The sequence below is a fragment of the Chionomys nivalis genome, chromosome 2, assembly GCF_950005125.1.
Source record: "Chionomys nivalis chromosome 2, mChiNiv1.1, whole genome shotgun sequence".
In the NCBI taxonomy this organism is placed as follows: Eukaryota; Metazoa; Chordata; class Mammalia; order Rodentia; family Cricetidae; genus Chionomys; species Chionomys nivalis.
The window spans coordinates 124,069,241-124,093,642 of NC_080087.1; the positions used below are offsets into that span (position 1 = coordinate 124,069,241).

General features: G+C 46.3%; 1 protein-coding gene, 1 long non-coding RNA gene and 2 other non-coding genes across 6 annotated transcripts in view; 1 reads left to right on the forward strand and 3 right to left on the reverse strand.

Annotated features, from left to right (window-relative positions):
- Pecr (peroxisomal trans-2-enoyl-CoA reductase) overlaps positions 1-8,105 on the forward strand; it is a 24,289-nt gene extending 16,184 nt beyond the window's left edge. The window contains exons 7-8 of the mRNA XM_057761702.1: positions 5,219-5,330; positions 7,310-8,105. Of these exons, the coding sequence (XP_057617685.1) occupies positions 5,219-5,330; positions 7,310-7,398 (201 nt within the window). The 3' untranslated portion in view covers positions 7,399-8,105. The remainder of the gene's footprint in view (positions 1-5,218; positions 5,331-7,309) is intronic.
- LOC130869493 (uncharacterized) lies at positions 1,053-13,307 on the reverse strand. Of its 3 annotated transcripts, none has more exons than XR_009056673.1 (4): positions 8,544-13,307; positions 8,166-8,296; positions 7,307-7,478; positions 1,053-1,514 (listed from the first exon to the last, which is right to left on the reverse strand). It is a non-coding gene; the product is annotated as an uncharacterized LOC130869493 (long non-coding RNA). The 3 variants fall into 3 exon arrangements; XR_009056672.1 differs by having other exon boundaries at positions 8,523-13,307; XR_009056674.1 differs by lacking the exon at positions 8,166-8,296 and having other exon boundaries at positions 8,523-13,307.
- Positions 9,910-10,100, reverse strand: LOC130870624 (U2 spliceosomal RNA). The gene has a single exon (XR_009056765.1). It is a non-coding gene; the product is annotated as a U2 spliceosomal RNA (small nuclear RNA).
- Positions 13,308-17,567: 4,260 nt separating the features above from the next.
- On the reverse strand, positions 17,568-17,758 carry LOC130870622 (U2 spliceosomal RNA). The gene has a single exon (XR_009056763.1). It is a non-coding gene; the product is annotated as a U2 spliceosomal RNA (small nuclear RNA).
- Between the last annotated feature and the right edge of the window lie 6,644 nt (positions 17,759-24,402).

Genomic DNA, 24,402 nt, shown 5'->3' on the forward strand with positions numbered 1-24,402 from the left:
TGTTCTTAACTACTGAGTCATCTCTCCAAGCACAATTAAATTTTTTTTTAAATCAGATTTCCTTACAACCTATACATTTAATACAGTTTTGGAACTTAACATACTGAGATCAGTGTATCTAAACATTTGTGCAAAAACTGCCCAAGTTTTTGAATTTTATTTTATGCATCATCGCTGTGTCTGTGTGCACCGTGTATATGTGTATATGTGCTCACTTGCACTGCACACACTCATAGGCCAGTTAGCTATGAGGCCTGTCCTGAAACTCACTCTGCAGACCAGGCTGGCCTTGAACTCACAGATCCTCCTGCCTCTGCCTCCCAAGTGCTGGGATTAAAGACACATGCCGCCACCACCTGGCCAGCTGACTCTTTAGAAAGACATTACACCCTCTATGTAAAGTCAAAAGTAGAAAGCTCTTGGCAGGAGAGGGAGTGTGGTTCTAATCTCTAGAAATAGCTCATGTAATGTTTTATGTGTGCCTTTACAGACACACATACCTATATTTATTGATTTTTTTTAATTTAAAAAGACTGCTATTCTAATTTAGATCCTATGCTTTCGTGAGGGAAGTTCCTGCATTTGGTCCTGAACTGAATGGGAGGGAGTCTATTTCTAGGCATGAAATCTTAAACTATCATAGATCGTATGCTAGAACTTAGAAGATACGAGCTGGGTGTGGTGGTGCACACCTTTAATCTCGGTACTCTGGGAGATAGAAGCAGGAGGATCTCTGTGAGTTAGAGGTTAACCTGGTCTACACAGAGAATTCTAGGGTAGCCAGGGCTACATAGTGAGATTCTGTCTCAAAAACTAAGAAGAAGAAGAATAAGGCAATACTGGCCCTGATAACCATTTGAGGGACCATGTCATGTGACATTTCCCTCTGAAAGGAAAGACTTTCAACTGTTTGAAATGAGGATGGAACACAATTACATTTTATTTGGGATAGATAGGCAGCCTTCTGTCAGTGTGAGAGTCAGGATCATACTAAAAATTTAATCCAAGAGATGTAAGAAATATTTATTATTTTATTTAAAAATAACAAACATTACATGTTAATATTTTAAATAAAATAGCTACCTTTTCCAAAACAAAGCAATTCTCTTTACATTCGCATGACACATTTACAAACTCTCTAATATGTGGTTCTTCATATGTGCTGGACCATCATCTTCATATGTGCTGAACCATAATCTTCATATATGCTGGACCATCATCACCTTTGCATTTTCGTCCAGTCTGTCAAAATCTGATTTTTTTTTTTTTTTTTTTTTTTAGCAAAATCATAGCAAGAAAGTCTGGCTTCCTATAGCTGGAGAGCTGGAAAAGCAGAGGCCATTTGAATAGTCTTCCCAATGTTTGGTTGGTTGGTTTTTGGTTTTTCGAGACAAGGTTTCTCAGTAGCCATGGAGCCTGTCCTAGAACTTGCTCTGTAGACCAGGCTTGATGTGGGAGGTCCTTCTGTGTATTTGCTGCTTTTGTTGGTTAACGAATAAAGAAGCTGACATGGCCTGTGATAGGGCAGAGTAAAGTTAGGCAGGAAGACTATACTGAGTGCTGGGGGACAGAAAACAGAGTCAAGAAATGCCATGTAGCTGCTTAGGGAATAGACATGCAGGAACCTTGCCGGTAAGCCACAGCCTCGTGTCGATACACAGATTAATAGAAATGGGTTAAATTAAGATGTAAGAGTTAGCCAATAAAACACTAGAGCTAATGGGCCAAGCAGTGATTTAATTAATACAGTTTCTGTGTGGTTATTTCGGGGCTGAGCAGTCAGGAACAAACAAGCAGCCTCTTTATTACACAGGCTGGCCTTGAACTCAGAGTTCTGCTTGCCTCTGCCTCCTAAGTGCTGGGATTAAAGGCAGTGCCACCACCATCTGGCCTTTTTTTTTTTAATTCAACAAATGATAAGAAATTTATGTACTAATTTCAAGTTGGTTGGTTTTGTCTTTTTTTTTTTTTTTTTTTTTTTTGAGACAGGGTCTCATGTATTTGAGGCTGTCCCCAGTTTTATATGTAGCAAAGAATGACTTGTATTTTTGATCCTCCTGCTTCTCGCCTCCCGCGTGCTGGAATTACAGGCTGATACCGCCTGGTTTATTCGCTGTGGGAGATCAACACTGGGGGGGCCACGCACAGGCTAGAGCTGAGCTATACCAGCCCCAACAGTTTCTTTAAAACTAGTCGGAGTGTGGAACATGACATGGTGTCACTATACTTCCCTTTTTTTTAATGTTTAGATTTATTTATGTATACAATGTTCTGCCTGCATATACACCTGCCTGCCCAGAAGAGGGCACCGGATCTTATAGATGGTGGATGCTGGGAATTGAATTCAGGTCCTCTGGGGGAGCAGTCAGTGCCCTTACCTCCTGCACCATCTCTCCCGCCTGTCACTGTATCTGCACTCTGTTCTTTAACCTTTGCTTTTCACATTGTGGTTCTTTGGTCTATTTGATTTGTAACCAGCTCAGCCAGTCTCAAAGCTCTAAATGTTGACCCAGTCGGTTATGTAATATCAAAAGAGCACCTTCCTTGGTGTCTCCCCCACTCTCTGTCTCTGAGTATTAGCAGGAAGTTTGTAACGGTGGCACAAGCTCCCCGGAAATTCTATTCACTTGAAAGCCTAACACTGGAAATGGAATCAAAATGCCAGTTGTTTTTGTTTGAAGTGATAGCCTTACTTCCTTAATTTAAAAAAAAAAGTGCTTGCTGAGGGAAAGGGGTACTTGTTTGGAGAAGAGGAGATTCAGTGGCAATAGGAGAGGGATGAGAGAGGTTAATGGGAGAGAATGACCAAAATTCATTACATACAAACATGAAAATGTCAAAAATTTAATGAGTACGTGGAAAAAAAAAAAAACTTAGCCAGATACTCATTTGAATTGCAGTGCAGCCATTCTAGACCTCAAGTAAAAATGGTCTTTCCTTTAAAATGTGGCTTGTGAAGCCACATTTAATCTCAGCACTCTGTGAGTTCAAGGTCAGCCTGATCTACAGAGTGAGTTCTGACAGTTAGGACTGTTGCCAGAGAAACCCTGTCTTGGAAACAAACAAAAAAACAAAAAACTGGTGGGATAAACTGTCTTCCCAGAGAACAGCACACCAATCGGTCATCCCATACCTAATGATCAGCTCTGATAACATACATACAGGTAACATTATACAGACGGAGTAGGCCATATTTAGGAATATATGTACACACATATATACATACACATATATGTATATGCATGTAACGATCAAAAAAGGCCATGAATTTAGGCCGGGCGGTGGTGGCACACACCTTTAATCCCAGCACTCGGGAGGCAGAGGCAGGCGGATCTCTGTGAGTTCGAGGCCAGCCTGGTCAACAAGAGCTAGTTCCAGGACAGGCTCTAAAGCTACAGAGAAACCCTGTCTCGAAAAACCAAAAAAAAAAAAGGGGGGGGGCTGGAGAGATGGCTCAGTGGTTAAGAGCATTGCCTGCTCTTCCAAAGGTCCTGAGTTCAATTCCCGGCAACCACATGGTGGCTCACAACCATCTGTAATGCGGTCTGGTGCCCTCTTCTGGCCTGCAGACATACACACAGACAGAATATTGTATGCATAATAAATAATTTTTTTTTTTAAAAAAAGGTCATGAATTTGAAAGAGAAGAAAGTAGGAAAGGGAAGGGAAAATGATGTAAGTACCTTTAATCACAGCACTAGGGAGGCAGAGGTAGGCGAATCTCTGTGAGTTCAACGTCTACAGAGTGAGTTCCAGGACTGGCTCCATAGCTATATAGAGAAACCTTATCTCAAAAAACCAAACCAAACAAAAAACCTGGATGGTGGTGCACACCTTTAATTCCAGCATTCGGGATGCAGAGCAGGCGGATCTCTGAGTGTGAGGCCAGCCTGGTCTACAGGGTGAGTTCCAGGACAGTCAGGGCTCTACAAAGAATCACATATTCTTTTTCTTGAGATGACCACTGTACTTCTCTGTGGAACTAAAGCACTTGGTGTGTGGGTGTGTGTCTGTGTGTGATTCCTAATTTGTCTGTTTCATTTCATCACCTAGAACACTAGAAAGATGTTCCCTCACCCTTCCTCCATGCCCATGAGTATCTGGACTAGAATATTTCGACTGCTGGCAGCTCAACTTCTAATATAGTCTGCATTCTTTAAAAGCTTTTACACGTTTTAAATTTTTTATGAGATGTGGTCTCACTCTGTAGCTTTGGCCTGGATATCACTGTGGTAGACCAAGTTGGCCCCAAACTCACAGAAATCCCCCTGCCACTGCCTCCCAAATGCTAGGATGAAAGCATATGCCACCAAACCCAGACACATGTATCCTTTTGTCTTTTTGTTTGTTTGTTTGTTTGTTTTTTAAGACAGGGTTTTTTTTGTAGAGTCCTGACTGTCCTGGAACTCACCCTGTAGACCAGGCTGGCCTCACACTCAGAGATCCTCCTGCTCTGCCTCCCAAGTGCTGGGATTAAAGGTGTGCGCCACCATCCAGTCTATTTCTTTTTATCTTTATCAAATTTAGGCTCTCTGCTCCACCCACACACTGTTTTTTGTTTTTGTTTGTTGTTTTTGTTTTGTTTGGTCTGAAAGCCAAGAGAGGGATGTGCTCAGACCGTCACCCTTTGTGGGACTCGGCTTCTTTTTACCATCAGTAAAGTGAATTCTGTTTGGTTGGGGGAATTTCACTAAAATCTCAGCAAGTGACTGTGTTTGGGGGGATGCGATGGGAACCTTGGAAGTCCCGCTGTGGAAAGCTGTGATCTGCACAGCTGTGCTTTGGGCCTGACAGGATGACAGGACCTCAGGCTGAACAAATCAGGATGCCAGCCCTGCTGCACAAACTTACTGTATCCAGGACCATGCTGTTAGGAACACGTGGCGCTGATGACCGATAGGGTTGTGTCAGACAAGTAGAAGCCTCTGAGACACTGCCGAGAACCAACGTTCCCCTTCTCCATGCCACGCTGCCACTGTTTAGGGCTTCTTCATATCCTGCCACCTTTACCTGGCTTGTTTTCCGACTGCGCAGGAGCACAGTCTCTGTGCTGTCACATCATGATGCGCACGTGTGAGGCTTCAGGGCACAGTCCTGCGGTTTGAGATGTGGTCAGTCGGGAATGTCAGGCTCCGGGAACGGAGAGGAGCCTTTGGTCCTTTTCTTACTATTTCTAGCCTTTCCTCTTATGCATGCACATATCCTCTTCTGTCCCCAGGTCTCCTCTGTAGTGTGCTTCCTGCTGTCCCCTGCAGCTTCCTTCATCACTGGACAATTGGTCAATGTGGACGGGGGCCAGTCTTTGTATACTCACTCCTTCGATATACCAGGTAAGCAGCCAGGAGACAGTCATTAGCTGTTCACCTGCCTGGGCTTCTTGTCTTTTGTTTGTTTGCTTGTTTTTCAAGACAAGGTTTCTCTGTATAACAGCTCTGACTGTCCTGGAACTTTTTTCATAGACCAGACTGACCTCGAACTCACTGAGATCCACCTGCCTCTGCCTCCTCCCAAGTGCTGGGATTAAAGACACCGCCTGGCCAAGCTCCGTGTCTTAACTCACTACTTTAGAGGTGGAGGCTTTCTCCTATAGGACATCAAAAAGTACAAATTAGCCGGGCGGTGGTGGTGCACGCCTTTAATCCCAGCACTTGGGAGGCAGAGGCAGGCGGATCTCTGTGAGTTCGAGACCAGCCTGGTCTACAAGAGCTAGTTCCAGGACAGGCTCCAAAACCACAGAGAAACCCTGTCTCGAAAAACAAAAACAAAAAAAGGTACAAATTATTTTATTTATACTTATAATATTTTAAAGAAAATTTTCTCAGCTGAAGAAAATCTCTAAACACAAAGAATGATAGGAAGGAGGCAGACGCTGCCTGTGCTGTCTAAAGATTTAATTCAGTTCTGGGTGAGCTGATACCCTCCTCTGGCCTCTACAGGCACCAGGAACACACAGACCATACATGCAGGCATTCACACATACATATAAAACATAAATAAAAAATTAAAACATGCTAAAGTCCAGGGATGTTGCTCAGTTGGCAGACTTTAGCAGCATACACAAACCCTGGATTGAATTCCCAGAACCCCATAAAAGCAGAGATGGTGGTACATGCCAGTACTCAAGGTGGTAGAGGCAGGAGGATCAAAAATTCAAGGTCATTCTTAGCTACTCTTAGCTACTTACCAGTTTGAGGCCAGGGTCTCACTATGTTGCCCTGGCTGTCCTGAAACTCACTATGTCTCGAATGAAGAGAGACCCACCTGCCTCTACTTTCCAAGTACTGGGATTAAAGGTGTGGCCACCACAATCCTAGGTGGTATTTAATAGTGATCACAGTGGAGCTGAATCAGTGCTGCTTACTGGGGGTGGGGAAAGTGAAGCCAGGCATGGTGACATATTCCCTTAATCCCAACACTTGAGAGGCAGAGGCAGACAGATCTCTGTGCGTTTGAAGCCTGGTCTGCATAGTGAATTCCAGGACGGCAAGATCTATGTAGCGAGACCTTGCCTCAAAACAACAAACAAGAATGTATTTCCTGGGGATGTTGGGGATTAATTTGCATGACACATGGTGTCAAGTCTGGTGTGGTCTAGATTGCTTGTTATCATTTACCATTCAGTAAGGGAAGTTATTGGTTCACTAAGCAGGTGAGACTTGTCTACGCCCGCCCTTTCCTCCCCCCTTCCTCTGTGTATGTTCCATTAGGTAATCTTTCTCTCAAGGCTGGCTTTCTTGGTTGCAGGATGGCGGCCTGCCATTCTAAGGTCACATACTTCCCTGTGTCCATATCCCGCTGATCAGAGAGCCAGAAGGGAAGGCTTCATCTTAGCATGCCTTCCATGGCTCTGAATCTGCTTTGTGCTGTATCAGCACACAAAGATGCCCACTTTTAACCAATAACCCAAGGCACTGAGAAAGCTAGCAAGCATCAGGCCTGGCATTCAAATCTAAGGATTCCTGCAGAACTGTTTGTCCTATAGATTTTTTTCCTAGACTCGATGAGTTTAAAAAAAAAAAAAAAAGCAGTCGGGCGGTGGTGGCGCATGCCTTTAATCCCAGCACTCGGGAGGCAGAGACAGGTGGATCTCTAGGACTTTGAGGACAGCCTGGTCTACAAGAGCTAGACAGCTACAAGAGTTCCAGGACAGGCTCCAAAGCTACAGAGAAACCCTGTATCGAAAAAACAAACAAAAAAAAAAAAAAAAAAAAAAAACAAACAAGCAAGTAAACAAAACCACGAGGCTTGGGTGGAAGCTAGGACAAAGGCTGCAGAGATTTGCTAGTGACATGCACTTTCCACTTACCAGATCATGACAACTGGCCTGAGGGAGTTGGGGACCTTTCTGTGGTCAAGAGAATGAAGGAATCTTTTAAGAAGAAGGCGGCCAAGCTCTAAGTCAAGAAAGCACTACCGTCTTGTCCCTGTGTGCCTTAGCATCTTGAGAAGGTTTTGTACGTCACAAGACCTTATAATTTCTGTGGGGGGAAAAAAACTAATGTTAACGTTATCAATTTCACCTGTGCAAAAACTTCTCCCCAAATAAATGTATCTTCATGTGCAAACCAGTTATCCGATTTTATTTTATTTTGAACTATGTGTAAAAGTGGGGTGGGGTGGGGTATGTGCACAAGAGCACAGTGCCCAAAGGGGCCTCAGGTCCCCTACGAGCAGAGCAGGAATTTCAGATAGGTGTAAGCCACCTGACATGGGTGCTGGGAACTGAAGTCACTCTTCTTCCAGAAAAGCCCTAGATGTGCTTAACCACTGTGCCATCTCTCTATCAGAAATACGGTTTCCGACAGTGGCAACCCACAGTTTGAGAACCAGTGTCCTACACTGTCTGCCATCCCGTTGACAACACTTACGGCCAGCTGGCAAAAGAAAAAGTCATGTAAGGGCCCAGTTCAATTTCCACAAAGCTGACAGACAGTAACCTGTAAAACTGTCTGGGGTGAAGCTTAACTGCACAGCCTACATGAAGTTCTGGTTCGATCCCCAGCACCTCGTAAACTAGATCTAGAGGTACATTCCTGTAATCCTAGTGTTCAGGAGGGAAAGCGGGGGGCTCAGTTCAACGTCATCTTCCACTGCAGTGTGTTCCACGCTATACAGCCACACCTCCCCTAGCCTTGTATAAGTGGGAGTCATGCTGCCAGGCTCACCTTCAATGTCCATTGTTCCAGGTCTAGGATGTACTCAACTGAGTCACGTGACTGTCCTACAGCATGTTCCATGGTGGTGTCTTGGGTGGGCAGGTAAGAATTAATGTGGAGGGCAGGGAATTTGGACTGCTCTTCAGTATCGAGAGGGAGGGGGAATGGTGTGGGGGGAGGAGAAGAGGAGTGGGAATAGGGGGAGGGAAGTGGGGGGAGGGGGCAATATTTGGGAGGAGGGGAGGGAAATGGGAAACGGGGAGCAGGTGGAAATTTTAATTAAAAAAGAATAAAAATAAAAAAAAAGAATTAATGTGGAATATAGGACTAAACACTCTGTGCCCACTCCTCTTTGTTCCGCCTTACCTCATTTCCGGGCCAACTTACCAGCTTATCAGTTGGCCACTATTCAGGAATCTGTGTGTATTCTACCCTCAGGTTGGTTTTATGTCTTATAAATACCAGCTGAACTTGCAGATTTCCCTGAAAAAAGGTTTTCTGACCACCTCTGGGCCTTTAGGAAGTTTTGACAGTTGCGGTGGCGAGGCAAGAAGGTGGGTCCAGTGAGCAGAATCTCAAGAAGGGCAGACCAAGCTAATGGGAGGCTAAAGTCACCTAAAGTCAGCTCTAGTTCTCAACGGTGATAGACACCTGAAAAACAGCCTTGATATGGTTCAGCAAAGCAAGAAGCAGCGGGGAATAGTGAGCGATCCTGATGTTTTAGCAGCAGGTCTGACGGTCAGCAGTTACGTTCTCAGTAGCTGGAGATCTGAGGGCTGGGTTCCCACAGCTGCCATACTACTCTATCCTATACCATAAAACTGCATTTAAGAATGCAGAACATCAAGCCAGCCACCTCTTGGGATCTGGCATGGCTGTGAAGCTTCAACTTGAATTTTAAACTCTTCTTTCAGTATTTCTTCTGCACTTTTTGTTGACCAGCAACCATAGTCCAAAGACTATACGGTTGTATGGTAACAAAGGTGATTTGTATGGAGATGGAAGCTCTCGAGGCAAGGTAGCTCGTGCCTGCACACTTCCACGGCAGTCACATCCTCCTAGTGCTGCAGCTGGCAGTACCCTAGTTGCATCCCTGGATGGCAGGAAGTCCTCACTCCTTGGTCTAACTGGGTTCTGCCACCTCTTTCCACCTGCAGCCTCCAAACTTACCTTTCTTGAGGTTGTCAGTTTACTAATATAAAACACCTTAAGTCTCTTTTGATTGAAAACATTTGTAACAACCTTCAGTCATCCTTGGCATTCTGTCCATTCGTCATGTCTGCTCCTTTCCGTCCACGTTTGCTCAGAGCTGCTCTGTGTGGATTCTCATTTTTTCCGTTAAGTTAGAACACCTTAAAAGTCCTTGCCCGCTTGTGAGATTTTTAAGACAACTGAGGGACTTGGCAAGCAGATCCAGTATAGCGAACTCTTTTCAGCAAAAGACCTTGTTTTGTGTCCAATTAAAAACCAAAACAAAAGAGAATAAAGGAAAACAGTCCAAATCAAAAGACCAGGAGATAGGTTTCTTCAGCCTCTTTAAGGTCCAAGAAAACTCTATATTCTTTTTCTGCCTTCCCTTGGGTCCTGCACGTACATGGAACACGTAAACTTTTAAAGGATGGGACAAGGGAAAAATAAAAATAAGTGACTTACTGTACTTGGCACCCAGCACTACAAAAAGACAGAAAACAAGAGTCAACAGCACAATACACAAAAACTTTTACTGCCTTTCATTGAACCGGCTTTATTCCCCGAGGGGTGCACCGTTCCCGGAGGTACTGCAATACCAGGTCGATGCGTGGAATGGACGGAGCAAGCTCCTATTCCAACTCCTACTTCCAAAATTACATTTAATATACTGTCCTCGGATAGAGGACGTATCAGATATTAAACTGATAAGAACAGATACTACACTTGATCTTAGCCAAAAGGCCGAGAAGCGATACCGCGCACCCAACACGCACCCTTGCCCTGCGCCCGCGGGACACACGAACGTCGTGGTGACCGCCCGCGACCCTGACTCCCGGTTTTCCCCGCGCTTCCTTCCGCTTCCGGTCTGCGTCCGCGTCCCCGGCACCTCACTCGCCCTCTCAAATCCACAGCTTCAGCTACGAATTCCACGACCGCGGCGCTCCCGGCATTCCCGCGCGCGCGCCGCGTCTGATTTGCATGCCCCGCCCCTCTCGAGGGGCGTGGCGGCCGCGCACTGAGCTTCTTCCCCGCTGGCTCCGCGCGGCGGGCACGCAGGGTCCTGAATCACTCCACCGGAAACGGAGGTTGGCGGGGTGGGCCCACGGTCGGAGGCACCTGAAGAGCGGGGTGCGGGGCTGGTGGCCGAAGGGTGGACATACTTGTCTAGTTCGCGTGGTCGGAGGACGAGCTTCGCCTGTAGGTGGAGTGACTGGTGTCTAAGTCGGCGGCATCGCTGGGAGCGAATGAACGAGACTGGTGGAAGCCGAGGAATTCTGGCCCTGGGGACCCAAAATCTTGAAGCCACGTGTGACTGACACCGTGACCACCCCTTCTTCACCTGGTCACTTAAGGACCGAACAGCGCAGCGTGGGTGTCCCCGCCTCCCTGAAGCTGTTTGTACGCCCGCCGCTCCACGTACATGGAGCGTATTAGTCACACGAGCAAACACATGTGCACATTAAATAGATATATCTCCAGCATTTGTACCTAATTCACTGTTGATAGTCCTTGGGCAATTATTTTTAGTTTTACTGCACACTGCAGGCTTTGGGGTTCTGTGTGCCATGCAGTAGGTGCTCAGCAACCGTTTGTGGGGAGACTAAGCTACATCTAAGTGTTGATATGCACAAGCCCAGAGAATAAGAAGCATCTGGGAGGCCCGGGGCCTGATTCAGGGGGCAAGGAGTGATCTGTGACAAGGACTGAAAAAACACCAGAGAGGAGCAAGATACTGGCGATGTTCTGGAAAATGTTTGGAGCTCAGAATGGCGGGCAATAAGCTGTGACAGACCGCACTGACCTTTTCCCTTCTTTCACTGAAGCACTTTTAAGTTGGAGGTTTTGTCAGTCACTTAGGTCAACGATGGAGGAAGGCAATTCCAAGACGGCCAAATGGTTTATTCCAACCAACTCTCAAATACCAGCTCTGGGAACAAACTTAGCATGGAGTCTGGAAGGTTCCCTTTGTAAACTGACTGCGCGATCCCTTTACCTGTCTTGGGGTAGGGGTGGGGGACAGTGAGAGTAAGGAGCCATAAGGGTACTTGCTGCTAAGTAGAGTGACTTCAGTTCCATTCTTTGTTTTGTTTTTCTTTTTTCTTTTTTTTTCTTTTTTTTTTTTTTTGGTTTTTCTAGACTGGGTTTCTCTGTGGTTTTGGAGCCTGTCCTGGAACTAGCTCTGTAGACCAGGCTGGTCTCGAACTCACAGAGATCCGCCTGCCTCTGCCTCCCAAGTGCTGGGATTAAAGGCATGCGCCACCACCGCCCGGCTTTGTTTTGTTTTTCGAGACAGGGTTAGTTTTTGGAGCCTGTCCTGGAACTAGCTCTTGTAGACCAGTCTGGCCTCGAACTCAGAGATCCACCTGCCTTTGCTTCCCGAGTGCTGGGATTAAAGGTGTGTGCCACCACCACTGGCTTTCAGTTCCATTCCTGACTTACCCACTGGTGGACAGAGCTCTTCTGCCACTTGTCTTCTGATCTCCACATGTTCCACGATGGGATGCAGCACACACACGCACGCACGCACGCACGCACACACGTTTTGGAAATATAGAGTAAAGAAAGCAGGGAGCCAGTTGGCATCATCTCCCAGTAATTCCAGTAACTGAGAAGTGTACAAAACTTCAGGTTTCAAATCGAGCCTCGGACAGAAGCCATTAAAGCTGGTCTACATAGCTGCAGATTTTTCCTAAAAATCTGCAAGGAGCCGCATGGTGGTAGCAGCTCACACCTTTCATCCCAGCACTCAGGAGGTAAAAGTCGAGGAATCTCTGTGAGTTCAAGGCCAGCCTGGTCTATAAGCAAGTTTCAAGACAGCTGGGACTACATAGAGAAACTCTGTCTAGGAAAAACGAAATAAAAATCTGCAAAGAGGGGCTTGAGAGATAGCTCAATGGCTAAGGGTTCTCACTGCTCTTGCAAAGCACAGTTTAAATCCCAGCACTCAACATCAGGAGGCTCACAATCACCAGCGGTTCCAGCTCGGGGAATCTGCAGACATCACAGACTGCACACACCCAGAAACACTGGTACACATAACGAAAAATAAAAAATAAAATCTTTTGTTTGTTTGTTTTTTGAGAGAGGGTTTTGCTGTAGTTTTAGAGCCTGTCCTGGAACTAGCTCTTGTAGACTAGGCTGGCCTAAATAAAATCTTTTAAAAGGAAAAAAAAAATCCTGGGTAGGGATTGAGATAGACAACAAGGTAAGGAAAGCCACAGGGATCGCTCTGTGTGTGTGTGTGTGTGGTGGCAATCTCCTTTGCAACCTCAAGACTGTAAGAATCTGTGTCCTGGGATCTGATAACAAGTATCCAATATGAATGCGGCACTCAAACTGCTGACTCAGCAGAGCCTGGTGGCTGTCAGCAGTGCCTGAGGAGCACAATACAGGCCTTTTTGTTTCCTTTCGTTTCTTTTCTGAGGCAGGGTTTCTCTGTGTAGTACTGGCTGTCCTGGAACATTGGTCCCGCAGACCAGACTGGCCTGAGCTCAGATCCGCCTGCCTCTGCCTCCCTTCTGCGTTCTGGGAATGAAGGCGTGCACCACCACACCCAGGACTCACCACTACAGGCTTTTTAGCTTAGAAACGTTTGTTCTGTGTGGCACTTCAGTCACTCAGCAGTAAAAGTGACACCCTCTGGAAGCTCAAATGTCAGCTGTGTGGATGAACTTTCCTTAGCTCTCGGGACAGCAAAGCTGTCAGACAGAAAATTGGAACAGTCATATTTCCACTGTAGAACAGAAAGCTGCGGACGGAGCTGCATGGCCGAGGAGAAAACGTAGAAACAGTCCTGGATTCCCAGGGCCCGAGCCTGGATGCAAGCTCTATTAGCCCACTGCAGTCCTGGGCAGTGGGGGTGTGTTATCCAGGAGTCCTCTGAGGCAAAAGAAGGTGTTGCCCACTAAACTCTTTCATCTGGTAGACATATTTTTATATAAAATAGATGTAGGATTTTGTTTTTTTTTTTTTTTTTTTTTTTTTTTGGTTTTTCGAGACAGGGTTTCTCTGTGGCTTTGGAGCCTGTCCTGGAACTAGCTCTTGTAGACCAGGCTGGTCTCGAACTCACAGAGATCCGCCTGCCTCTGCCTCCCGAGTGCTGGGATTAAAGGCGTGCGCCACCATCGCCCGGCTAGATGTAGGATTTTGAACATGGTAGCTAAATGTAAAATAACTGTAAATTAAATCTGTTAAGTAACAATGTTTTGGGCGTGTCTAATTCAACAAGTTACTAAGCTTAAACCAGGTGTGACAGTATATGCCTGCAATAGTGATAACTGGGCAACTGGTGCAAGAAAATCCAAGTCTGTGAATAGTCTGGGTCACTGAAGGAAACATGGCTCGAGAAAATAGCAAAAAGCCCAAGGGGGCTGAGAACATAGTTCAGTTCATAAGAGACTTGCCTTGGCACCCGGACCTAAATTTATTCCCCAGAAACTATGTTAAAATGGGGTTGGGGCTAGGTGGTGGTGGCACACCTTTAATCCAGCACTTAGGAGGAAGAAGCGGGCGAATCTCTGAGTTCTGAGTTTGAGTCCAGCCTATAGAGTGAGTTCCAGGACAGCCAGGACTCCAGTGAGAATCTCTTTCTCTTTCTCTCTCTCTCAAAAAAAAAAAAAAAAAAAAAAAAAACATAGGGTTGCTGCCTGGAGAGAGGGCACACACTGATCTTGCAGAGAACCTGGGGTCGATACCCAGCAAGGGTACACACTGATCAAACACATGGTAGCTCAGTCACCTGTAACTCCAGCTTCAGGGGAGCCGATGTCTTCCTCTGACACGAGTGCAGCAGCTATGTACATGGTGTGCTTACGGACATGCAGGCTAAGCTCTGATACACATAATACATGCAAAAAGCAACAACAATCCATAGCTGGATGTGGTAGCTTGTGCTTGTGATTTCAGTGCGGGGAGGTGGGGACTGATGGCTCCCTAAGCCTTGCTAGGCAGTCTCTCCCCCAGACAAAAAATAAATAAATAAAATATATGGATGGTGCCTGTGAACAATATGCAGGGCTAGCTTTAGGGCTCTGCAAACATTCACTCACATATGTATACGCAGTGTGCACGCGCACACACACACACTCACACACACGCTGGAGATGTAGCTAACTAAGCCTCTAGAATGCTTGCTTATCATGTATGAAATCCTGGTTTGATCCTCCCAGCATAGCCTAAACTGGACAAGACGTTGCATCCCTGTAATCGTAGGACGCAGGAGGTGGAGGCAAGAGGATCAGGAGTTCAAGATTATTCTGGTGACTTTGAGGCCAGCCTGGGGCTACATGAGACCTTGTCTCCAAAACACCCCCTAAAACTTAACTTCACCTCTTTAAAAGTTTTCTTCTGAAAACATGGCTACTACATAGTTTTACTATTGTATCTTTCATCACATTGAATTGGCTTAAAAATATATATTTTAGTTATCTATGTTGAAATAAGCTTACACTACTAGCCCTCGCCTGAAACGCACTGTGTGTCTTAGTCGCTGTTCTATAGCTGTGAGGAGACAGCACCATGACCAAGGCAACTATTTTAAAAGAAAGCATTGAATTGGGGCTGGCTTTCAGCTTCGGAGCTTTAGTTCATTGGCATGGTGGCAGGCGGGCAGGTGCTGGCGTAGTGGCTGAGAACCACATCCTGATATGTACGTTGAGAGACACTTTCAGACAGTGCCACTCCCTGATGACCAAGCATTCAAATACATGAGCCTCTGTGCGCCATTCTTATTCAAACCGCCACACCTTCACTTCACAGACTGAGAAACAGCACTTCGTGGTGGGAGAGGTTTGCTTTCTTTTAAGATTTATTTCATGTTTGCCTGAATGTACATATATGCACTACATCTGTGCCTGGTGCCCAAGAAGGTCAGAAGAGGGTAAATATCTTGAATTGTAGTTACAGATGGTTGTGACCCACCATGTGGATGCTGGACATTGAACCGGGGTCCTCAGCAAGAGCAAGAGCTCCTAACTGCTGAGCTATCTCCAGCCCTGTTAGGAGAGGGTTTGGGTTTGTTTGCTTGCTTGTCTGTTTTCGATACAGGGTTTTTCCATGTGTATCCCTGGTTGTCCTGAAACTCCCTTTGTAGACCAGGCTGGCCTCGAACTCACAGAGATCCACCGCCATCTCCCTGTGCCACCACCACCCGCCTTTAGAAGAGGTTTTGAGTCGAGTTCCATGAGGTGATTTTGTGGATTGATGCCACAATGTATTTACACAAACTAAGATGGGTGCAACATCACCAGAGGATGCCACCTCCTAAGAGTGCTGTCACATGGTCATGTGTCACTATGTAGTATATGAATTACTTCTTTTTCTCCTTCCTAGGCCACTTCTCAGAGGGACTCTATGCATAGGTCACATTTCATCAAAAGGTTTCTTCTTGGAACTGTGCCTAGAGAAAAGCTGTACTGATTCTCACTCCATCTCGTTTTTATGGTGGGGGTACGCATGCCACAGTGGTGCTTGTGGAGGACGGAGAGCAGGTTTAGGAAGCTGATTCTCTCCTCTGCCATGTTGGCACCAGAGATCAAACTCAGGTCTTTGTCAGCCTTGCTGAGGTGGCTTCACTTGCTGACTCAGATTGTCATTGGAATGTTTATAAACTTAGGAAATGTATGCGTATCAGTGCCTAATGTGATCAAATGCGATAGCAATCTAAGGATCAATGATATTTGTTTGGTACCTGGTAGCTAAGAGAGGTGCATTGGTTAGTTTTTCTCAATTTGACATAAATCTAAAAATATCTGGGAAGAGACAATCTCAATCGAGGAATTACCTTCATGAGACTGGCCTGTTGGCTTGTCTGTGAGGGCATTTTCTTGACTAATGATTGATGTGGGAGGGCCCGGGCTGTACTGTGGGAGGAGTCACTCCTGCACAGGTGATCTTGGGCTGTATAAGAAAGCAAGGCAGGGGCTGGGGAAATGTCACTAACTGCTCTTACAGAGGAACCCGGTTCAATTCCCAGCACCCATATGGCAGCTTACAACTGTCTGAAACCCCGGTTCCAGAAAACCTGACACCCTCACACAGACATACATTTGGGCAAAACACCAAGCACAATAAATAAGTCATTAGAAAAATAAAAAAGAGCCAGGCCATGGTAGCACATGCCTTTAATCTCAGCACTTGGGAGGCAAAGGCAGGCAGATCTGTGAGTATGGTATGGTCTACAAAGTGAGCTCCGGAACAGCCAGGCCTGTTACACAGTGAAACCCTATACACAAACAATCCCGTAATTCCAGTAATTGGAAGATAGAATCTGGAGGACTGTGTGTATTCACACCCAGCCTGAGCTGCACGAGATTCTGCCTTTAATGCATCACCACCAACAACCATCATCCCCATCACAACAGAACTCTACAGACACAAGTGTGCTTGGAGTTCCAGCGAGACTTTGGGGCTTCTCATAACACATGAACAATGAGCACCCTGGTTTCCTGTCAGGCTTCTGCAGCTCTGTCCTGTGAGGGGAGCTCAGATGGCCCAGGCTGCCCTTGAGTTTGGTATACAACCGCGGATGACATTGAGCCTCCCTTTCAGAATGTGGGACTACAGTCACACTCCACTTTCTTTCAAATCATAAAAAAAATTTTTTGATATTTCCTACAATTTATAATTTTGTGTCATTGTGGAGGCCCAAAAACATAAGCCTACTTCCACCCTGACCACAGGTCAGAGAATTGGAATTTACCTCAATTCCATCAACCACGACAAAAATACCACTTGTCAGGTTAGGGGCATGGGGATTAGAAATATAAGAGTATGAAGACGCCTTTAAAAATAAAACAAAAAGCCGGGCGGTGGTGGCGCCTTTAACCCCAGCACTCGGGAGGCAAAGGCAGGCGGATCTGAGTTCGAGGCCAGCCTGGTCTACAAGAGTTAGTTCCAGGACAGGCACCAAAGCTACAGTGAAACCCTGGGGAAGAGAAAGGGTGGAGAAAGAGGGCTGTAACTTTCAGCCACTTGTGTTCCTGCAAGGAACACGAAAAACCTGAGGGAAAACCCAGAGAACTGAGAGCCTTGTGTTGACTGTAAACAATTAACCCACCAGGACTTATATAGCCAAGACATAAAAGGCCTCTAAAAACAATAAGATAGCATTAAAGACTTAACAAAAGCTAGAAAGATAACTTCTAAAGTAAAAGCTAAGCTAATAAAACCTATTTGCCCAAAACATCACACAGCTCTTTCATTGAACCAGCTTTATTCCCCGAGGGGTGCACCGTTCCCGGAGGTACTGCAATACCAGGTCGATGCGTGGAGTGGACGGAGCAAGCTCCTATTCCGACTCCTACTTCCAAAAATACATTTAATATATTGTCCTCGGATAGAGGACGTATCAGATATTAAACTGATAAGAACAGATACTACACTTGATCTTAGCCAAAAGGCCGAGAAGCGATACCGCGCACCCAACACGCACCCTTGCCCTGCGCCCGCGGGACACACGAACGTCGTGGTGACCGCCCGCGACCCTGACTCCCCGTTTTCCCCGCGCTTCCTTCCGCTTCCCGTCTGCGCCCGCGTCCTCGGCACCTCACTCGCCCTCTCAAATCCACAGCTTCAGCTACGAATTCCACGACCGCGGCGCTCCCGGCATTCCCGCGCGCGCGCGCACGCCGCGTCTGATTTGCATGTCCCGCCCCCTCTCGAGGGGCGTGGCAGTACGGGTTACCTCCCGTCAGCTTCCGCGCGGCCCCGGCGTGCTGGAACGCTCGCGGGCTCTCCTGCTCCGGCCTCCTAGGGGAAGTGGGAGTGGGGTGGCGGGACCGGGGAGGGTGCTCCGGAGGAGAGCAGGAGGCCGACTGTGGCAGAAGGGGGTGTGTTGGGGTGACCTACCTAATTGCGTGGGCGGGCAGACAAGCTGCTACTACTGTCCCCGGAGACGCCGTTTCCTCTTCGGACAGGCGGCGCAGGGAGCGGGCGTCAGGGAGTCTGGTGGACGCGGAGGGATTCCGGCCCCCAGTGGCTGCGCCTGCGCGGCTTTCCCAAAACACTGAAACTGCGTATCAGACCCCACGCCCTCCCCTCCCTCACCTGGTCACTTAGCGACCGAACCGCGTGGCTGTTCCGGCCTTCCTGCGGCTCCTGCTCCTTCCAAATTAGCGGTGGTCCCTAGTATTTTAACCCTAGTCATGTTAATGACAGGTGCCAGGACGCTGCTGTATATAGAGCATCCTTAGGTATTCCCAAAGACCTCTACATAGAATGCTGGAAAAAAATGACTGAATGGTTAAGACGACTTAAGTGCTCTTGCAGGACCCGGATTCGGTTACCATTATCCACATGGTATCTCACAACTCTCAGTTCCAGGGGATCGAACATCCTCTTCTGGACAGCAGGCTGACACGAGTTACACAAACAGCAAAAACATCCATACACATGAATTGTAAAAGAAGTTGACCTCACTACATATCAGAATTTCTGGAAGAGTAGGATGAAGCAAGGTTGAAGTTTAAGATTTTAAACCGATTTAAGCATAGGCATTAATACAAGTGCGGGAAAATGATAGCACACACCCACGTGTGGATGTGGATCTCTCAAGATAGTTTCCCACGTGTCTTAGCAATGTATGTGGTTTTTGTGTCTCCTGAAAATCTGTAAGAAATTTGTAAGGATCTCCGAATCTTCCCACACCCCCTTTTGGAGTGGTTTCCGTGGTGGTTTAGATAGGATGACGATCCTCGGGTCGCAAAGGTTGCACACGGCCTAAAGTACGCCTTTCGTTGTGTTGTTTGGTTGGTTGGTTTTATTTATTTATTTTGGTTTTGGTTTTTCGAGACAGGGTTTCTCCGTAGCTTTTGGTTCCTGTCCTGGAACTAGCTCTTGTAGACCAGGCTGGCCTCGAACTCACAGAGATCCACCTGCCTCTGCCTCCCGAGTGCTGGGATTAAAGGCGTGTGCCACCACCGCCCGGCTCTATCCCCAGGTATTTATAGGAAGTGAGGATTCATCACTTTTCCCAGTAACACTGTGCATCACAAGCCGGGCGGTGGTGGCGCACGCCTTTAATCCCAGCACTTGGGAGGCAGAGGCAGGCGGATCTCTGTGAGTTCGAGACCAGCCTGGTCTACAAGAGCTAGTTCCAGGACAGGCTCCAAAATCACAGAGAAACCCTGTCTTGAAAAACCAAAAAAAAAAAAAAAAAAAAAAAAAAAAAAAAAACACTGTGCATCACAGTGGTCTGAACTGACAAATCTCACCAGGTCTCCATTGGTGTGCTCAGTGTGTTGTATGTGGTAATCTTGTGTTGGGTGACTAGGCCATGGGTATGTGGTGATATGTAGGCACTGATTGGTGAGGCCTTTGAGAGGCTGCTGCCCTGGTACTGGGGGCAGGAAGGCAGATGTGGCATGGCACAGTCCTCTAATAAAAGAGGACTGGGGGCTGAGCAAAGCCCCCAGGAGAGGAAGGGATGTTTTTTCCATGGAGATAACCTTAGAGTTTCCCACCCTTCGTTTTTGTTGAGTTTGTCATATTCTAAAATGCTATAATACCCAAACAAAAAGGTGGTATATTTCTTTTTTTTTTTTTTTTTTTTTTTTTTTTTTTTTTTTTTTTTTTTTTTTTTGGTTTTTCGAGGCAGGGTTTCTCTGTAGCTTTGGTGCCTGTCCCGGGACTAGCTCTTGTAGACCAGGCTGGCCTCGAACTCAGAGATCCGCCTGCCTCTGCCTCCCAAATGCTGGGATTAAAGGCGTGCGCCACCACCGCCCGGCAAGGTGGTATATTTCTGAGCTAACATTAAAGACCAGATCCAGGGAACACACATTCAACAACAGGAACTCTAGAAGGTGCGTTTCTTTCCACAGCAATTGCATGAATCTTTACTGTTTTTCCGTGGGCAGAGGCTGCACTGCAATCTACTGCTTCAGACAGTAATTGCGGCTCTGCAGTTACTGGCATGCTTCTCTGACAGCAGCCCAGCTGCTCAGGATTTCTATTCTCCAAGCATAGGGTTTGTCACTGCCTCCAAATAAAACTTTTAATTAGCCGGGCGGTGGTGGCGCACGCCTTTAATCCCAGCACTTGGGAGGCAGAGGCAGGCGGATATCTGTGAGTTCGAGACCAGCCTGGTCTACAAGAGCTAGTACCAGGACAGCCTCCAAAACCACAGAGAAACCCTGTCTCGAAAAACCAAAAAAAAAAAAAAAAAAACTTTTAATTAAATTTCTACATTTATCAATAATACTCAGGAATCAGAGTCTGGGGTAAAACCTGCTAGTTCAGAGAGGTTGAGTAGTAACTAGCGGACCTCTTTTTGCTGGGTCTCTGAGAGCATCCTTCCACTCCGCCAAACAAAAACAAACCATTCCATTCAAAGTCCCTCCCTACTACTTCCTGTTCAACTCTAGCAGACACCTCTGACTCTCTAGATTACTTTCTGTCAACTAGTTGCTAACTCAGCTCCTGACCCAAGGTTGATTTTATTTAATTAATGTAAATGAAACTCGGGGTTCACGGTGTGATTGAATAGCCCACAATACTTTACAGTCACCGGACAGTGGTGGCGCACGCCTTTAATCCCAGCACTCGGGAGGCAGAGGCAGGCGGATCTCTGTGAGTTTGAGGCCAGGGGCTGGAGAGATGGCTCAGAGGTTAAGAGCACTGACTGCTCTTCCAAAGGTCCTGAGTTCAATTCCCAGCAACCACATGGGGACTCCCAACCATCTGTAGTGAGATCTGGGGCCCTTTTCTGGTGCTGCAAGCAGAATACTGTACACATAAAATAAATAAATATTAAAAAAAAAATAAAAAGAGTTTGAGGCCAGCCTGGTCTACAAGAGCTAGTTCCAGGACAGGCTCCAGAACCACAGAGAAACCCTGTCTCGAAAAAACCAAAAAAAAAAAAAAAAAACTTTACAGTCCCAAGAAGAAAGTAGAGAGTGTAGTTTGATGTTACAGTCCTATAATCCAATCTTTTAGGTGGTGAAGCTAGGAGGAATATTAGGGAAGGGAAGAAAAGGGCAGGCACTATCAGGTAGGTGACAAACTAAAACTGGGATCCTCAAAGGTTCTTCCCAGACTCAAGACCTAGAAACCTGAGGTCCCTCGAGTCTCATACACTCAACAAGATTTCATGTAGCAGTCAGGGAGACACTGTGTTCAATGTAGAGGTTGATGTGAATAACCAGTGGTCAGCGGGGCATAAATAGCCCCGTACAACCCAGATGACGAGGACTTCTTCCTCGTTTATTGATTGATTCATTGATTGATTGGAGACATGGTGTCTCTGTATAGTCCTGGCTGTCCTCAAACTTGCTATGTAGACCAGGCTTGAACTCACAGACATCCTCCTGCCTCTACCTCCCGAGTGCAGGGATTAGAGGTGTGTACCACCACTGCTCAACTATAGACTTCTTTGTAACACTGGATCTCTCAACAAAGTTACAACACTCTCATCAAAGAAACAATTGGTTGAATGCTCAGAGATAGGTTCTCAGGAGAGCCATGGTAGGTCTACAATCGTAACCCAGTCAGTTGCTTTTCCCCTACAGGACAGAGCTGGCTGTTACTACCTGACAAAAGAACAAGAAAATCCTGAGCCCTGGGTTCTGAGTGCCCTCCTCTTTTGGGTTTATTTAGTTCATTCAGAAACTCTTTGGAGTGGATGGTAGTGTCACCCAGAGCCAGTATTAGGAACACAAGAGTCCTCCAGTTTGGTTTAAAGAGTATCACTCCTAACATTTCACCAATCACATGATCTTAATGGAAATTTGTCATTCATTAATCAAAATTAGTATTGAAAATTTTGATTTACCGGGCGGTGGCGGTGCACGCCTTTAATCCCAGCACTCGGGAGGCAGAGGCAGTCGGATTTCTGTGAGTTTGAGGCCAGCCTGGTCTACAAGAGCTAGTTCCAGGACAGGCTCCAAAAGCTACAGAGAAACCCTGTCTCGAAAAAAAAAAAAAAAAAGAAAATTTTGGTTTACGTAGATTTCAGAGTTTTGGACATGCATACAGGCATTTCCCCCTGTGGTCTTAGGCAGAGTTTTACTTTTTTCCTCCACTCCTGTCCCCACCTTCTCATTATCACCTCCATTTTACTATTCTGTGCTGTCTGTTGCATTAGCTGTAAGCTACCGGTAGCCCTGAAAATGTGTAGGTAGTTCTAACTCATTGTGTGGTGAGGCTGAAATACTAGATAGCATTTGCCGAGTGAACTCAAGTCATAGCCCAACCAAGGTTGCTTCCGTGAGAGTAAGAAGGGGTGAAGTCATGGTGGCCACCAGAGCCTGTTGTGGCTGCTCGTGGCTCAGTCAGGTACTATGTGTGCAATTGTGCCAGAGAGCAGGGTCAGGAGACAGACGCTTGTATAGATATATCTTCAGTTTGACCATCGCAGCATGGTATCACATTTATGGATGGTTACCAACCCCCTAAAGGAGAATTACATTTCAGGTAGTTTCTACTTACTTTTTAAGATTTTCATGTGTATGGGTGTTTCGCCTGCATGTATGTCTGTATACCACATGCATGCCATGATTGTAGAGGTCAGAAGAGAGTCTGATCCCCTGGGACTAGAGTTAAAGGGGGTTATAAGCCACCATGTGGATGCTGGGAGTGGAACCCAGGTGCTCTGGAAGAGCAGCCAGTGTGCTTACCCGATAAGCAACTTCTCTAGTATCTTAAAGATTGTTTGCGTGTGCGTGTGTGCATGTGTGTGTGTGTGTGGTCTGCCTGAGTTTGTGTGTACCTTGTGCATGCAGGTGTCCTTGGGAAGTCAGAGGATCATCAGGTGTGTGCGCTGGGAACAGAACCCAAGTCCTCAGCAAGAACAGTAGCAAGTCCTCTTAACCAATGAGCCATCTCTCCAGCCTCAGATTTCTTTTTAAATATTTATTTATTTATTTATTTTGTTTACAATATTCCGTCTGTGTGTATGCCTGCAGGCCAGAAGAGGGCACCAGACCCTATTACAGATGGTTGTGAGCCACCATGTGGTTGCTGGGAATTGAACTCAGGACCTTTGGAAGAACAGGCAATGCTCTTAACCTCTGAGCCATCTCTCCAGCCCCAGATTTTGTTTTTCTTAATGTGATAGTTATCTTGTTATCTCTGAATATAAAATCATTCTTTTTCACAGTAAAAGAGATATTTTTTTTTTCAGTGCTGAGGATTGAATCCAGAGCTTTGACAAGCTAGGGAAGAGACACATCAGCGAGCCACATCCTGGATACTTCTTTTGCTCCTTTAATATAGTCTAATCAGTTGCTGTTTTCTTCCAAGGCTTGTGAATTTTGATACAAGGTCCCAACCTAGGATTCCGTGCTGCTCCCTGGACCTCTGAATCTGGCGTCTCCATTAATATGTCCTGGTCTTGACTCCCTCAAAGGCCAAGAACCTATGAATTTCCTGGCTCCTGTGTCTTGACTATGAGCTGGGCCAGATCTCACAATGGGCTCCAGATTCCAGGAAGGGTAACAGCTATCTTGACACAGTTATTTTAATCAGCAGATGCAGGCTTTTTTTTGTTTGTTTGTTTGTTTTTTTGTTTTTCGAGACAGGATTTCTCTGTAGCTTTGGCGCCTGTCCTGGAACTAGCTCTGTAGACCAGGCTGGCTTTGAACTCACAGATATCACCTGCCTCTGCCTCCTGAGTGCAGGGATTAAAGGCGTATGCCACCACCACCTGGCTCTTGTTGCCTTTTTTTTTATTATTTTTTTTTTTATTTTTTTTATTTATTTTTTTTTTATTATTTTTTTTTTCGAGACAGGGTTTCTCTGTGGTTTTTTGGAGCCTGTCCTGGAACTAGCTCTTGTAGACCAGGCTGGTCTCGAACTCACAGAGATCCGCCTGCCTCTGCCTCCCGAGTGCTGGGATTAAAGGCGTGCGCCACCACCGCCCGGCTCTTGTTGCCTTTTTTAAAGGTTTCTTTTATATTATAAATAAGTGCACTCTGGCTGCCCTTTCTACTGACCAGTCATGTCCACTCCTTCACCAAGGCAGACACTGGCTCCCATGTGGACCTCCTACAGATCCCACAGCGGAGCTATAGCTGAATTTTTCATGCCTCCCCACCCTACAGCATTCAGTTTCAGTGCTTCC